Raw genomic sequence first — 15917 nt, forward strand, 5'->3', positions numbered from 1 at the left:
TGTGTGTGTGTGTTTGTGTGTGTGTATATTGACAATATATGTGTGAATGCATATGAACATCAACACATATCAGCAGCTGTGATGTTGGCGTCTTCAAAACATAGAACAAATTTATTCTGGTTTTAAAGACAAAAAAAAATTGTGAAACAACAATGAACAATGAAAATGTCAACAGGTGCAATCTTTAATTAACACTTTCATACTTAAAAATTAAATTAAAATTTTTCTGGGCAGCCCTAGTGAGTTCTCATCTCCCCTCCCCAACCTCTTCATCCTCTTGCTCGTCCTCCGTCAGTGTCTTCTCTGGGCAGGGCTGCACCGTCGCAAGCAAGCTGGGAACAGTGAGGAAGGAGAACACACGAGCCTTCAACGTCTCGTACGCTGCGTTTCCAGCGTATCGCTTCTTCACCAGACTACGGATCTCTTGCACCAACTCCTCCTGATCCTCCTCTTCCTCCTGAACCTCTTCCTCCTGCTTCTGCTCCTCCTGCTCATTTCGTTGGACACCTAGAGAAACACCAGGTAGAGACCGTATGATGATGATGACGATAATAAAGATGAAGAAGATGTTCTCAGTACCTGGGTCTTCAGCTGATGTTGCAGGTGCCGACTCCTGTCCGGTGGTCTCCGGTCCAGTGGTCTCCGGTCCAGTGTCGTGACTCAGCAGCTGCGTTGACGATTTGATGAAGGACTTCCTGGCCCGCAGGAGTTCACTGAGCATGTTCAGACTGCCGACACAAGGGGGCATGTAGGGGAGTCTTCGATCCAGTCCAGGTACGACGACGCCTTCCTGACCTCTAAGCCAGTCATTCACCTCCTCTCTGGACTCGCTGAACATCAGAGAGTGATCAAGTTGGAAACCATCCCTCAGTGGACAAGCAGGCTGGACAGCAGGCTGGTGTGGTCTGGGAGCCAAGGACGAAGACTGCAGGACCAGGACTGGACTGCTGGGAACCATGGTCACCAGCCCGGTTGGACTTTTAGAAAGTTGAAACATTGTGCTTGGGTTTGGACGAGACAGGATCTTCTGAACCTTTCCAGGCTGGTTCTGGACTCTGATGCCAACAGCTGGACCTGGAGAGCATTTTGGACTCAATGCTTTCTTCTGGGGTAGAACCTACAGAGGAAAGAGACCCAGACATGCCCAAGATCAGAGGAGGACTTCCTGCCTTGGCAACATGTCTCAATGCACCTGCAGACTCTGAGGCCAGGAAGTCCAAGAGGTAAAGAGATCTTCTCACCTGCGACTCCAAAGCTTTTTGAGTCTTTTTTCTGAGGCGTTTTCCTTCTCCTGAAGGAGAAGCTTTTGCAGGAGCTGGAAGTGAAGATGTTACAAGAGCAGCTCCCTGAACGACTGGCAAAGAGGAGGATGGAGGACCTGGCAGGAGGGCGGTTGAAGGAGTCAGAATCCAGGTCTTAAGAGAAGATGAAGGGAAGTTTACAAAAACCGGAGATTTATTCGGCAACTTCTGCCTCTGATCCTCCTCCTGACACCTCTTCGTCTGCAACATCCCCCTGACGGTTTTGGGATTGGCCACCTTGGTGGGTGGTGTGTGTGGTATGGGGGGCACAGTGTTCGAGGTCCTCTGTTTGATCACCTCCTTGCAACCTATTGTGTCCACGCTCATCACATGCAGGAGGAGCCGGAAGAAGGAGGAGACGGGGGGAAGGTTCGGACCCATCTCCTCCCTCAGGAGGTCTGCAGCGGTTAGCCGGGTCTTCAGGGGGAACATCACGTTCCCCACCCACGGCAGGACACCAATGAGCATGGACAGTTTCAACCGCTGTTGTCTGCCGTACTGACCAGATCCTGCTCGGGTGGATCTGTAGCAGAGCTGACCCTGCAGTTTCTGAGTGGCCAGCATCATCAGCAGTGTGGAGTCGGACCCGGGCCACTTTGTCTCCTGCGGGCACGGCCCAACGTGGACCGAGCGGCCACACTTTTCAGCCAGTGTGCCTCTGACGCGCCTAGGGCCGGAGGAGGACATCGCCACCTGCTGGAAGAGATGTTTGGGAGGGTCACGAGGAATCCACTCCACGAGACGGGAACCCTGGTCCGGCTCTTTCTGAATCTCCTGATCATCGTGAACCTCTGGAACTTCCTTGACAACCGCCTTCTTTTTACGGCCCCTCCTGCTCTTCATCTCATCGTCACTGTCCATGTACGGTACCTCTTCATCTTCATCCTCGTCCTCATCCTCCTCTACTTCCTCCACCACCTCTTCCTCCTCCTCCTCCTCTTCTTCCAAGCTCCTCTTCAGCCCTCTCTTTTTCCGACCTGACTTCATATTTGCCCCAGTTGTTTTCCCTCCCTTGTGGATCTGTTGAAGACCGAGTTAGACAAGGTCAGACGGGTCAAGACAGTCATGGGTCAGGGACTGACATACCTTAATAGGGTGAATTCCGTTTATGGTCTTCCAGGCTTTCAGACACTGACCATCGTTTCTGTTGGGGATTTCTAAAGAGATCTTGGCCCACCGCCCTGCAGACATGAACCCTCGTCAACCAGATCCTCAGCAACCAGACCGGGTCAAAGGTCACTCACCCACACCGTGTTTCTCTACGAGTTTTCTCAGCAGTGCCCTTTCCTTCTGGTCAAACGGCCCTTTCTTGGTTCCTTCCTTCAGGGTGTCATAGTACCTGCCGGACATTGGTTTCACGAGTTAGACCTGAACCACATCACAGCCTCACCGAACCACACCTGTCCCTGCAAGACCCGTCAGTGCGTCCAGGAACTTCAAACCGGATCTTCCACCAATTCCTTTCTCCATAACGCGCCACGGCACTGAGCAGCAGCTGTCAATCAAAGAACCACAAACACTAAAGTGGTTTTGCATCCACACACACACACAGTTGGCATCCACCAGAACCATGGAAAGAAACTTCCTCAGACTAAAGCCTCACCTGGTCCTCATGCTTGCTCCACGGTCCTTTCTTGATGTTGGAGTCCAGGACATGGTTCCATCTGTAGACCAGCTGGCTGACGTCTCTTCCCACCATGAAGTAGCTGACTAGGAGACAGAAGAGCATTGAGGCTCGGATGGACCGGGACCAGCTTCCTGTCTCGACTCTTACTCTGAGTGTAGGGGACAAAGTTCCCGATCCTCATCTTGTCCACCAGCTCCACGAGTTGGGCGTCCTCCTCTTTGGTCCAGGCGCCTCTCCTCAGTGAGTTCGACACAAAGCGCTGGAACGTCTGGAGACACATGAAGGCCGTCCTCCCGTTCTGTGGAGGGATGTGTGAGACAGGGCTGAACACTCGACGTCAACAAAGGGACTCACCCCCAGTTCCCGGCTGATCTGGTCCCAATGTCTTTCTTCGTAATTCCCACCGAGTTCCCGCAGCTGATGCAACTCTTCCCGACTCCAGCTGCTCTTGTTGATGGAGGGATGAAGGAAGTTCTGCCAGAACAGACGCAGGTCCTCCGGCTGTCGGGTGCCTTCGAACTGAGGAGCAAAGGTGTGATCAGAGAGGGGTGAGGAGTATAGAGGGGGAGGAGATCTCACGTCGATGTTGGAGATCCTCTGCCAGTCATGATCACAATATCGATCTCCGATCAGCTCATCCTGGTTCTGCTGCCTGCCAGGTAAGACATTTGGGTCAAGACCTGCCCACTGACCCCCAAACTCCCTCAGTTGTGGTCCTGGCCTGGAATTCTGGAGCCATGTTTCACAGTTCTGATCCTGGCACGACTCAAGTCATGGTTCTAGTTATGCCTACCTGATCTGCTCCACTTCTCTCTCCAGACTTTCTATGTGTAGTTTCAACTGAGGACGGTCCGCCTCCACAGCAGCGTTCATCTTCTGGGTCAGGTAGTCCGCCCTGAAGGGCGAGAGAGGAGCATGAGGGCAGCAGATCGACGGGAAAGGCTCATCCAGGTGGACTTACTTGGACAGCTTGGGCTTAATCAGTTGCCTGAGATGGTCTCTGCTCACTGCGTGGATCAGCAGGGTCTTCTGCCAAGTCTCCCCTGCACAAAGAGCGAAGTCCAGGACCATTCCAACAGAGACCCCATCCCTCCTGCTTACATTTTTTAGCCTTCAGTCGTCGCTCGTCCATACAACCTGTCGTCCGTCGGCTTTTCTCCTGACTCTCCGGGTTCGCCGGAGGACCCTGAGGGTGGAGGATGTTAGGAAGAGGCCGATGTAAATGTAAAAGACCCTCACAGATACTCACAAGACACGTCACTCTGTCTTTAAAGTACGGCTTCATGAAGTGACCCAGGTACAACTTTGTGGTGGGTTGATGAGGAGAGGAGGTCTGGTCCTTGGTGGGTCCACTCAACAACGTCTCCACTTCCCTCTGGCATTGGAGTATTAAACAGTTGAATTAAAAATTGTAAATGTTGAAACTCTGACATTTCTATATCAAAAGTTACAATTAGATTTTTTGAAATGAATGGATGAAAAAGGCTACAAATTAATAAAACAAATAACAATTAAAATATTGATTTTTTAATTATTGGAATTACAATAACATTTTTCTGTTAAGTTTACATTTTTTATATATATATATATATATATATATATATATATATATATATTCATTTTTTAATTCAATTATTAGAAACAGAGTTAACATTTTAATTTAAAAATGTTTTAATTCAATTATCCAGTAAAACCAATACAACCTTACAATATAAAAATGTTTTTTATTTAATTATAAAATAAACATTTCAACACAAAACCCAAAATTTTATTAAAAAAAAGAAAAAAGAAAGACAAATCAACATTTCAACATTTGAAATGTTGAATTCAACCATTTCATATTCTGAAGGAACTGATATACTTAATGATAAATGTGTTTTTAGTTTTTGATAACGTGTTTGTGGTTCTGACCTGTTGTTTTTGGTTCTGGCAGAGAAGTTCCTCTAGTTGGTTTAACGTCTCTTGAAGAATTTGTTGATAAACCAGGTTGATGTCCAGGCATGATTCCACGGATTGGGACAAACCAAGCTAAAAAACAAACAGTGACATTACTTTACTTTCAAACAGAATCAAAATATATTTTTCTTGTATTCATCAAGTTAATTTTCTTCTGTTTGTATTTACCCCGCTGTTGCTGTCTCCATCGTCGTCATCCTCATCTTCGTCTGGGCCGACAAAGAAGAGAAGATGTTAATATACTGATGTCTGTGATGACAGCGCCAAACAATGATCGCCAGATACCCGAGTGCGAGGCGGGGCTGTAGGATCCAAGAACATTCTCCAGGTTCTGGATCTCACTCTGAATCTTCTCTCTTTTAGCCAGGAGACCAGGAGACGTCTGTGCAGACACACGCTTGTCACCATCATCACCGGTTGTTACATTAAAGAGTATATTTTATTAACTGTCGTAAGACATTCAATGTTTTCTCACCTCGCCGTCTTCATCATCATCTGAGTCTTCATCTAAAAAAACAGAACAAGGTTTGTTACATTAGAACCGAAATAGAGGATGACAAACAAAAGACACACATAATACACACCTGTCTCGCTGCTCAGCAGGTTGATGTCAGCAACTAAACTTTGTTCTATTTGTTCAACTTGTCTCTGCAGTCTGTCTCTCTCCTCCGACAGTGACGCATTCATGACTGTGGAAACAGACCGCAGTGTTTACACACAGACTATAGTTGCAGCACGTCAAAGACGTACCTGAATACACAGTGCATTAATAGTACATACAAGTAGTGCTAGTATTACACAGAGAAGGTATTACTAGACTCGTACAGTGAGTGCAGTAGGAGAATGCAGTGGTACTAGTACACAGAGACAGAAGCACCATTAGAAACAGTCGTAATAATACATATGGTAGTTCTAGTATTTATCTATATTACGGAGTATTAATATTCAATATTACTTGTCTCGTTTCCCGCCACCGTCCTTCTTTCGTTTTCATTTCGCTTCCGAGTCACGTGGTTTCCGCTTTGCTCTTCGTCTCTGGTGGTTTTGGAACGTTGAGTGAACTCTAGCGCCGATTGAGTACAGCGGCGCGATGGCGAATAGGTCGACCGAGGAACTGCTGCCGAAAACCATAGATCACTCCATCTACTTTTTATTTATCTAATTTTGAATATTAAATAATGCAAACACGTTTAAAAGTAGGCAAACCTCGACAAAGAGATAGTAGCGCTGTTACCGAAGTTGTAAGGCACTAGAAAAATTCAAAAAGATTCATTTCAAATTAATCAGTGATAAAAGTTTCTGCTCTTCTGGACCATCATGGAGTGTAAGTAAGTAAGAAATTAGTATTTATATAGCGCTTTTCCAGACCAGGGTCACACAGCGCTTAAACAATCAAAACAATATTCAATAAAGTATATAATTAAAAGGTCAAGATAACACTGAGAACAACACAGGGGTTCCAGAAAATCTAGGAAAAGCCTGAACAAATAAGAAAGTCCCAAAATGTTTCTTGAAGGAGTCTACTGACTCCTTCAAGTCTACTGACTTGACTCCTTTGCGCTTGAAGGAGTCAGTAGACTCCTTCAAGCGCAAAGAGAGAGGAAGATCGTTCCAAAGCTTAGGAGCAAAAGCCTGAAAGGATTTCTCTCCTCTGGTCCTGAACCGTGTGCTGTCTCAGTCAAGTGAATCAATTTAAGTATCAATTCTCCAACATATTTTCGGGGGCGACAACTATGATGTAATTTGTTTAGACAGTCAACAACATGAAAACACAGTCCATCACAGATGGAGTCCTAAGAGAAGTGAGCAGCTGTCAAGTGTTTCCTGGAGCTGCTGGTCCAAGGAATGATCTGTTTGTGATCACAGAAGTGAGAACAAGGACAATGTGGTATTTTTTATTTTATTTATGAAATGTTCATGAGATCTCGTGCAGGTCATGCGACTGGTCGATTCATGCGGTACAAGATATCCCAGGACTTCTTCCACTTTAGATCTTGCAGCTCTTCGGACGTGAGTTCTGAACTCCCAAAGGTCAACGGGCAGAACTTGAGATACGACACGAAGATGACGACAAAAACCAGCGCAGTGCACGTGAGGGCGAAGGACCTGAGCGTGGGCCTGTGAGCAGACAGAAGGACAGCATCGGTCAGAGACTCGACAGATTTTTGTTTGAGGAATCGAAAGTAACGATAAGATGGAGAGAAGTGTGTGTCACCTGAGCAGGTGTGTGTGCGTGTGCTCCAGCAGGGCGGGGCTCAGCAGGTGGAGAGCACACAGAGCAGGCAGGTAGTGGTACAAAAACAAGGTTTTGTCCATCAGAAGAAACGGAGCGAAGTTCATCAACCACCCGCCGACACACACAAAACCCAGAGTCTGGAAGTGATCCCACACATCTGCCACACAAAACACATATCTGAGGATGTTAAGAATGCATGTCTTTGTGTGTGTGTATGTGTGTGTGTGCATGTATGAGAGCGCACCGTCAGGTATGTCCTTGAAGCCCCGCCTCTTTCTCAGCAGGTACACAACCACTAAAACATGGTAGGTCAGAAGGCCAAGGTGAGCCAAAAACCAGGACGCCGGATTCCCGATCAGATGGATTTGAGCCTGTGAGGACAGACACACGCTTAACTACCAGTGTGTGTGATTGTGTGTGTGTGAGTGTGTCTGTGTGTTAGACCGACATTAGTTGATGGATGCAGCCAGTACACAATGTTGGTATCCATGGTGATCCATTCCAACGGGGAGGAGCTGTACTTGTGCTCAGTGCGCTCCTGTTTGACCGACAGCATCTTCCACTGCAATGACGTATGAATCATTACATGATAAAAGACCGGCGCCGTGATGATGTCACACCTGCAGCTCCACAAACTTAGCCCAAAAGCTAATCTTCCTGTTGACGTCGATGTAAGCAGGAGAATGAAGCTCCGCCTCCCGCTCCTTCTGCTCCTGACCTAACAGATGACCACAGCAATTAGCCACTTGTCACAGGAAGTTGTCATGGTCGTCATGGATACAGTACTGGTGCCATAGCGATGTTCCTCCACCGACCAGCCGCTGTAAGACTTGAGCATTTTTTCTGCTGCAATTTCTAACTGATGAAAACCCCAATCTGGAAGATACACGCCTGTGCACTGACGGACACAAACCAGACATTGTTACCATGACAACACTGACAACATTTGTGTTTTTTGTTACCGCTAGAAAAGCAGAAGTGTTAACGTGGACCAGTCGCACTTCAGACACGATTGTCTTCCAAGCTTCTGACTCCGATTCTCTGTTGTTTATTTCCTGAAACCAAAAATAATCTGTATTAAGTTTGATAGTTATCTAAATATATTATGTCTTACTGTAGTCTGATGTTTGTCTCACAGTAGTCTGACTTTTGTCTCGCTGTAGTCTGACGTCCGTCTCGCTGTATTCTGATTTTTGTCTCACTGAAGTCTGACGTTCGTCTCGCTGCAGTTTGACGTTCGTCTCGCTGTAGTCTGATGTTCGTCTCGCTATAGTCTGACATTCGTCTCGCTGTAGTATGACGTTCGTCTCGCTGTAGTCTGACGTTCGTCTCGCTGTAGTATGACGTTCGTCTCGCTGTAGTCTGACGTTCGTCTTGCTGTAGTATGACGTTCGTCTCGCTGTAGTCTGATGTTCGTCTCGCTGTAGTATGACGTTCGTCTCGCTGTAGCCTGACAGTTATCTTATAGCTATTTTTCTGTAGTCTGACGTTCGTCTCGCTGTAGTCTGATGTTTTTCTAGCTGTATTCTGATTTTTGTCTCACTGCAGTCTGACGTTCGTCTCGCTGCAGTTTGACGTTTATCTCGCTGTAGTCTGATGTTTGTCTTGCTGTAGTCTGACGTTCGTCTCGCTGTAGTCTGACAGTTATCTTATAGTTATTTTTCTGTAGTCTGACGTTCGTCTCGTTGTAGTCTGACAGTTATTTTATAGTTATTTTTCTGTAGTCTGACGTTCGTCTCGCTGTAGTATGACGTTCGTCTCGCTGTAGTCTGACACTTGTCTCGCTGTCGTCTGACGTTTATCTTGCTGTAGTCAGATATTCGTCTCGCTGTCGTCTGACGTTTATCTTGCTGTAGTCTGATGTTTGTCTCGCTGTAGTCTGATTTCGTCTCGCTGTAATCTGACATTCGTTTCGCTGTAGTCCGACGTTCGTCTCGCTGTAGTCTGACACTTGTCTCGCTGTCGTCTTACGTTTATCTTGCTGTAGTCTGATGTTTATCTCGCTGTAGTCTGATTTCGTCTCGCTTTAATCTGACGTTCGTCTCGCTGTAGTCTGACGTTCGTCTCGCTGTAGTCTGATGTTCGTCTCACTGTAGTCTGACGTTCGTCTCGCTGTAATCTGATGTTCGTCTCACTGTAGTCTGACGTTCGTCTCGCTGTAGTCTGATGTTCGTCTCACTGTAGTCTGACGTTCGTCTCGCTGTAGTCTGACAGTTATTTTATAGTCATTTTTCTGTAGTCTGACGTTCGTCTCGCTGTAATCTGATGTTCGTGTCACTGTAGTCTGACGTTCGTCTCGCTGTAGTCTGACGTTCGTCTCGCTGTAGTCTGATTTTCGTCTCACTGTAGTCTGACGTTCGTCTCGTTGTAGTCTGATGTTCGTCTCGCTGTAGTCTGACATTCTTCTCGCTGTAATCAGACGTTCGTCTCGCTGTAATCTGACGTTCGTCTCGCTGTAGTTTGATGTTCGTCTCACTGTAGCATGACGTTCGTCTCGCTGTAGTTTGATGTTCGTCTCACTGTAGCATGACGTTCGTCTCGCTGTAGTCTGACGTTTATCTTGCTGTAGTCTGATGTTTGTCTCGCTGTAGTCTGATTTTGCTCGCTTTAATCTGACGTTCGTCTCGCTGTAGTCTGACAGTTATTTTATAGTCATTTTTCTGTAGTCTGACGTTCGTCTCGCTGTAATCTGATGTTCGTCTCACTGTAGTCTGACGTTCGTCTCGCTGTAGTCTGATGTTCGTCTCACTGTAGTCTGACGTTCGTCTCGCTGTAGTCTGACAGTTATTTTATAGTCATTTTTCTGTAGTCTGACGTTCGTCTCGCTGTAATCTGATGTTCGTCTCACTGTAGTCTGACGTTCGTCTCGCTGTAGTCTGACGTTCGTCTCGCTGTAGTCTGATGTTCGTCTCCCTGTAGTCTGACGTTCGTCTCGTTGTAGTCTGATGTTCGTCTCGCTGTAGTCTGACATTCTTCTCGCTGTAATCAGACGTTCGTCTCGCTGTAATCTGACGTTCGTCTCGCTGTAGTTTGATGTTCGTCTCACTGTAGCATGACGTTCGTCTCGCTGTAGTCTGACAGTTATCTTATAGTAATTTTTCTGTAGTCTGTAGCAAGTTGTCTCACCACTCGCCAGAGATTTTGTGTTGGCATGGAAACATTAAAGTCGATGTAACCAGAGACCTCCTGGGCATGAGGACTCATAGGAGCCGCTACATCATGACTGAAAAAAACAACACAAAAACGCATGTAACAGTGTTACACAGCTCTGTCAGGTCAAGGTCACGCTCTCACCTATTGAGGAAGCGTGATGTCATTCCATGGACCAGCTGAACAACATCCCCATGTCGAACCACCCGAGGAGGACTGGAGACCGTCAGTCTGTTCCTTTAATGCGAAGACAGAGAGTGTGAGACCCCGACTCTGGTCATGTATTGTGTCGCAGCCGCTCACCTGCCGGGCTCCTTGACAATCCACCAGTTGTTGACGTCTTTGTAAGGGTAGCATGTGACCTGCTGTTGGTGTGAGCTGCCCCGCCCACTCTCATACCTGCAACAATACTAGTCGTTACTCAAAGGTTACTCCACATCAGGCTGGGGGGCTCGTCTCACCGGACTGGGTAGTTGGCTTTGTGAGAGTGGAGCCAGCATGGGAGGGGCTGAGAGGCAGAGCTGCGTAAAGTCACCTGACTTCCATAAGCCACTTCCAAAGGTTGACCCCGAGTTATTCTGGAGAGACCTCCCTGTCAATCAACCATTCAAACAAACGAGTTAAGAGACAAGGTGTCCAAACTTTTTTTCAGGGCGGGCCATTTTTGGTGACCCGATATGAACAACAACTTCACACCAAGAGTCACCTGATTTAGAAATTCAAAATAAAAACTCTTCAACTGGACACATTTTCAGAATTTAGAAATTTAGAAAAGCATTGACATTTAAAAACGTGTGTACTTGTGTATTTTCTGGTTGAATGATAGGGCTGTGTATTAGCAAGGATCTGGCGATACAATGCGTATCACGATACAGGGCCAACAATATTATACCGTATACGATACTGTAGGAAGGAGTAGGATATAGTTGTAGTATTGTCGGAGTACTTGACTCTGGTGTTGCAGAATTTAAAGACTATTCACAGTTTTAATTTTTTTTTTAAATGTACTAAAATATATCCAAAGATCAGCTTTAAAAGCTGCTGTAGTCAACTGTATCCTCTTGTTCTCAGTCATTGCTGGGATCTTACAGGATTTCATTGTTCCTATAGCTGTGGAGGGCGTAATGACTGCTGCCATCTAGCTATCAGAAGTTTTATTGCAACACAAAAATTCAATCAAACGCAACAAATATGTGCATATTAATTTTAAATAGAAATAAAAATGTGTATTTTACACACACTTCATTGAAATAAAGACAATAAAAAAACTACGATAAAAATTAAATATGTTTTGAAAGCAAAAAAAATTAAATAAATCCAATTTAAATCAAAAATCGATTGATACAGTGCTGTTGAATATCTGTACAGACTTGTGAAATAAATATTGCATTTATATGTCCTATTTAAAAAAAAATCTAAATGATGAGCTAGATTTGCCTGACAAGTCCAGAAAAAGGTTTTATGTTAGGAAAAAAAAGACGACTTAATTACTCATTATAGTTTAAAAAAAAATTAAATAAATAAAAGTATGTTTTTCTCCAGTATTGGCAGATTCTTTTGAATATTTAACAGCCATTCAAGTCTCATTTTGTTCTTGAAATAAGACATTTGTCTGGACTTGTCAGGTAACTGTGACTCAAATTAATCAGCCAGTTTACCACATTCCATAAACAAAACTTAAGACATAGTATATGATTTCCTTTTTGCAGTGTAACGGAGATGTCAGCCGCTTGAAATCAGCTTGAGGGAAATCGTTTGTATACGCCTCAGATAGCTTTTCGAGCATCCGTGTGCATGTGCATGTGTGCGTTTTACCTCCAAACTTGCTTGGAAGGCAGGACTCATCAGCTGGTCATGTGGGCCGCTCCGGTTCAGGACACTCAGATGAAGGAAGAACCAAAACACGTACAGCAGACCCGGGATGACCAGAAGACACACAACTCGACAAGTACACTGCACAAACACATTCAGCTGCACACAAACACACACACACACACACACAATTACAACCATGATACAAACCCTGGAGGCTACAAACTCACATGACTGACAGTCCTGTCTCCAATGAACTGCCAAGTGTGCCTACATGCCACGGCCAGCAGCAGCAGGTAGGAGAAGGTGCCGGTGTACTTCACACTGCACCACAGCAGAACGACAACATTCAGTAGGAACTTATAACAGACATTCTTAGTTCACTCACAGGTGGTTTCACCAACACAAACATGCTCACCCAACAGCTGCTGCTGCAGCCGCGCCAGAGAGGAGGAGCCAGACGTACCGCGACCACGAGCTGCACGAAAGGAGGCGGTCAGTGGAGGGTCAGAGTGTGAGTGTGAGTGTGAGTGTGTGTGTGTGTGTGTGTGAGTGTGAGTCACCAGGAGGGAGAGTTGTGGAAGCGCAGATAGCCGTAGAAGGCGAGCAGCAGGAAAAAGATGAGCACAGACTCCAGCAACATGAAGCGTGACTGGACGGTCAAAGCGTTCTCTGCACACAGAGGGAAAAGTTTCTCACAAACAATCTCTTGGAAAAATCAGTGACGCTCGAATGTCTCACCGAGCAGCAGCAGGAGAGCTGCTCCCACAGCTGACAGGTGAGACAGGTGGAGCTCCAGGGACACCACGTACACCAGAGGGACACAGAGAGACCCACAGAGCGCCGGCAGCAACCGCAGGCTAGCCACGCTCACGCTAGGAGGGTACTCTGCACACACACAGTCAAGCAAATGTTTTTGTCAGAAATAGTCGTGCAAGTTAATATTGATGCACTTAAATAATACAATATTATTCATGATACTGTATTGTTGTTTAACAGGACTTTATAAATGATTTACAGTATATATTAATGCCTCTTAAATCTTATCTTATTTTTATCATAGTTATGTTTGGCTTATATTTTAATAAAGAGTTTATAAAATAAATAAATAAAAATTCTCTATTTCATTGCATGTTAATATTGACAGCGTTTTGAAAACGTGTGCCGCAAAGAAGCTTCCGGCCACTAGGTGGCAACAGTCATTACATCCTACGCAGCAAAAGAAACAATGAAATCCTTTGAGATCCCTGCAATGACTGAGGATGAGAGGATACAGTCCACTCCAGCTTATACAGCTGTTGGAGAATATTTTGGTTTCAAAACAAATAAAATACAACTTTGTCAAGAGTCATGTGGTCTGTAAATTCTGCAACACCAGAGTCAAGTACTCGGACAATACTACAAATATATCCTTGTTCCTACATGGTCGCAATAAATTTTCCCTGTGTCGTGATACGTATCGTATCGACAGATTGTACAAACTCCTAGTCAGAACAGTTCAAATCAAAAACCTGAAGGACAATCTTTACCTGCTCCGATCTTGTTCCACGTCACATTTCCATCGAATCCTCCGAGATAAGCTGCAGACACACACACAAGAGTGTGAACTCACACACACACTGGATTCATGTGGTAACACACCTCCGAACGCCAGAATCATGTGTCCCAGTGGGGGCCCGCTGTCATCCACAAAGAAGATTCTCTTTGTGTAGAGAGACACAAACTGTCCATAGTAGACTTCATCGAATCTGAACACACACACAAACACACGCACAGATATAACTACACAACCATATGAAATGACAAACATTATCTTGTCCTGAGTGTGGGACCCTTACACAACAGCGCTGGGGTAGTTCAGCTGACTCAGTCTGGTCCACAGAGACAACAGTGTCACGAGAAGAAGCAGAAGATCCACTCGAGCTGTGACCACTAAGGGGAGCTGCAGCATGGCGTGAGCTCAGTTGAGCTGCCGTACCTGGACAGGTAACAAACACAGAGGGGAGAAGGTGCTGTCACTTCCTGCTGCGCACGCCCACCTAGGCAGAGAAAAATACTTTTTTAATTTAGTAAGAGTTAATCAGTTAACGTATGTAAACATTCATTCATTTATTCATTGTCCGCTGCTTTATCCCGGGGTCGGGGTTGCGAGGAGACTGGAGCCTATCCCAGTATCATAGGGCGAGAGGCAGGGGACACCTTGGACAGGACGCCAGTATATAAATAATACAATCAAATATTTTACAGTATTACGTGTCCCCAGTTTGTTTTTATTTTCTCTGAAACACAGAAGGTCCAACACCCCAAACAAAGTACAGGTACATCACAGTTTTTAAAAGTATACGTACACAAAAAAACAAATGTCATTTGTTTCTTCCCACTTTGTTAAACAAATAAAAATTGTAAATTGTAGTATGTTGTAAATTGAAGAAGAGTTGAACAAGTTTACAGGGAGGGGAGGCTTCGACCTCTTTCTTACTGCAAACCAAAAATAATAATTATGAATTAACTGTTTTCTGGATTCTGGATTTCTGTTTGTAGTTTGTTTTATGATGACGTCAGTCGTAACCTCTGACGCTGCTCGCAATAGTTAAACTACAAAAGATAATAACAATAATATTAGTTCAATTAAAACAATGTTCTTCCAAAAAAAAAACTCCTTGATAATAACGGGAAATAAGTTGATGATTGCAAAGCAAATGATGCAAAATAATTTAATAAATAAAACTATATTCCGGGTTTATTTTTCCAAGTGTCTGACAACAGGTGGTCGTTTATCCTGCAGAATATTCATCATCCAAAACTGTTAGCTGCTAGCTAGCCAGATAGCTAACGGCTCGGGCGTGATGTCATAACGAATATATATGACGTAACAAGTTTATCAAGCTCACCGCGCGACGGTAGGCTGGTTCTGGGACAGCCAGTCCTGTCAGGCAAGTCCTCCTGTGTGGGTTCCGGTCGATGTTTGGCTCGATTACTACTGTCTGTCGATCGGAGAGCAGATCAGCATTCATGTCTGTTGCCTTGGAGACTGGGTCACGTGACCGATTCATAACAGATCGGTCCGACCTAAACAATAGCCACCATTTGTAATCATAATCAAAACGGTGAGAATATAAAACGATTATTTATGTTATTAATATTAATAACAATATAATACTTGTTATATTAATTGAAAGAACAACCATGATAATGATTATATTATAATTTTATTTAAAAAAAATAACAACAATTCTGAATAATGATAATAATAATCTTTATATATGTATTGCAATTAGACTTGTTAATAACAATACTAATATATGTCGTAATTATTATTAAAATCAAACCTGCACTCACGCACACACAAATTCATGACAAACATTCATTGGGGGGTGGTCATAATAATAAATATATAACAATAATATTATAATCACAGTGTCTCACAATTTGGCCAGTGTGTACGACCAAATTTGCGACAAATTGATCAACAGCAGCATCAACTGTCAGTGATGCCATTGAACTGCGGGGAGCAATAAAGGACTTCAAAATCCAGTCATACACTTCACCTTTCTCCGGCCCGGCTCGTCCAGTTTCTCGGGCAGTTTCAGCTGAAGACCGGCAGCACCACAAAGCTTGATTTGTGGACCCACAGGTGGAGTCAGAGATTCTTCTTTATTGAGTCAGAACCAGGGGTAAAAACACTCTTTCCTGGGGTCCAGATGTCCTCATCCCGGGTTCCTTTGACACAAGGGTCTGTGACGTCACATCCATCACGAGGGTCTTTATCTTGCGGAGGATGCTGCATTGAACTCCCGTGAACCACGTAACATAGTTCTGCCAAAACTGCTGATGC

The 15917-nt window shown here is 44.8% G+C and overlaps 2 protein-coding genes across 3 annotated transcripts; both read right to left on the minus strand.

Moving 5' to 3' along the window:
• Window positions 1-113: 113 nt before the first annotated feature.
• Window positions 114-5901, minus strand: snapc4 (small nuclear RNA activating complex, polypeptide 4). Its single transcript, XM_087791331.1, has 20 exons — window positions 5840-5901; window positions 5469-5573; window positions 5360-5391; window positions 5170-5266; window positions 5053-5093; window positions 4840-4956; window positions 4178-4303; window positions 4030-4114; window positions 3890-3971; window positions 3722-3823; window positions 3508-3580; window positions 3283-3447; window positions 3076-3226; window positions 2905-3011; window positions 2702-2796; window positions 2546-2640; window positions 2388-2482; window positions 1242-2321; window positions 580-1117; window positions 114-507 (listed from the first exon to the last, which is right to left on the minus strand). Exons 2-20 carry the CDS (start codon window positions 5569-5571, stop codon window positions 248-250), a joined length of 3444 nt encoding a protein of 1147 aa, XP_087647457.1. The 5' UTR covers window positions 5572-5573; window positions 5840-5901; the 3' UTR covers window positions 114-247.
• Window positions 5902-6768: 867 nt separating this feature from the next.
• Window positions 6769-15877, minus strand: pomt1 (protein-O-mannosyltransferase 1). Of its 2 annotated transcripts, XM_087791351.1 has the most exons (21): window positions 15631-15877; window positions 14974-15066; window positions 13921-14060; window positions 13724-13830; window positions 13612-13662; window positions 12824-12970; window positions 12646-12754; window positions 12501-12560; window positions 12313-12406; window positions 12086-12241; window positions 10732-10862; window positions 10574-10669; window positions 10415-10507; window positions 10247-10343; window positions 8083-8175; window positions 7907-8018; window positions 7741-7838; window positions 7569-7682; window positions 7365-7491; window positions 7100-7277; window positions 6769-7002 (listed from the first exon to the last, which is right to left on the minus strand). In XM_087791351.1, the coding sequence occupies exons 3-21, from the start codon at window positions 14031-14033 to the stop codon at window positions 6819-6821; spliced, it is 2160 nt and encodes a 719-aa protein (XP_087647477.1). In that variant the 5' UTR covers window positions 14034-14060; window positions 14974-15066; window positions 15631-15877; the 3' UTR covers window positions 6769-6818. The 2 variants fall into 2 exon arrangements, with proteins under 2 accessions (XP_087647477.1, XP_087647469.1); XM_087791343.1 differs by lacking the exon at window positions 15631-15877 and having other exon boundaries at window positions 13921-14121; window positions 14974-15058.
• Window positions 15878-15917: the final 40 nt, after the last annotated feature.

This window comes from Callionymus lyra, chromosome 1 (assembly GCF_982586985.1).
Source record: "Callionymus lyra chromosome 1, fCalLyr1.hap1.1, whole genome shotgun sequence".
Taxonomy (NCBI): domain Eukaryota; kingdom Metazoa; phylum Chordata; class Actinopteri; order Syngnathiformes; family Callionymidae; genus Callionymus; species Callionymus lyra.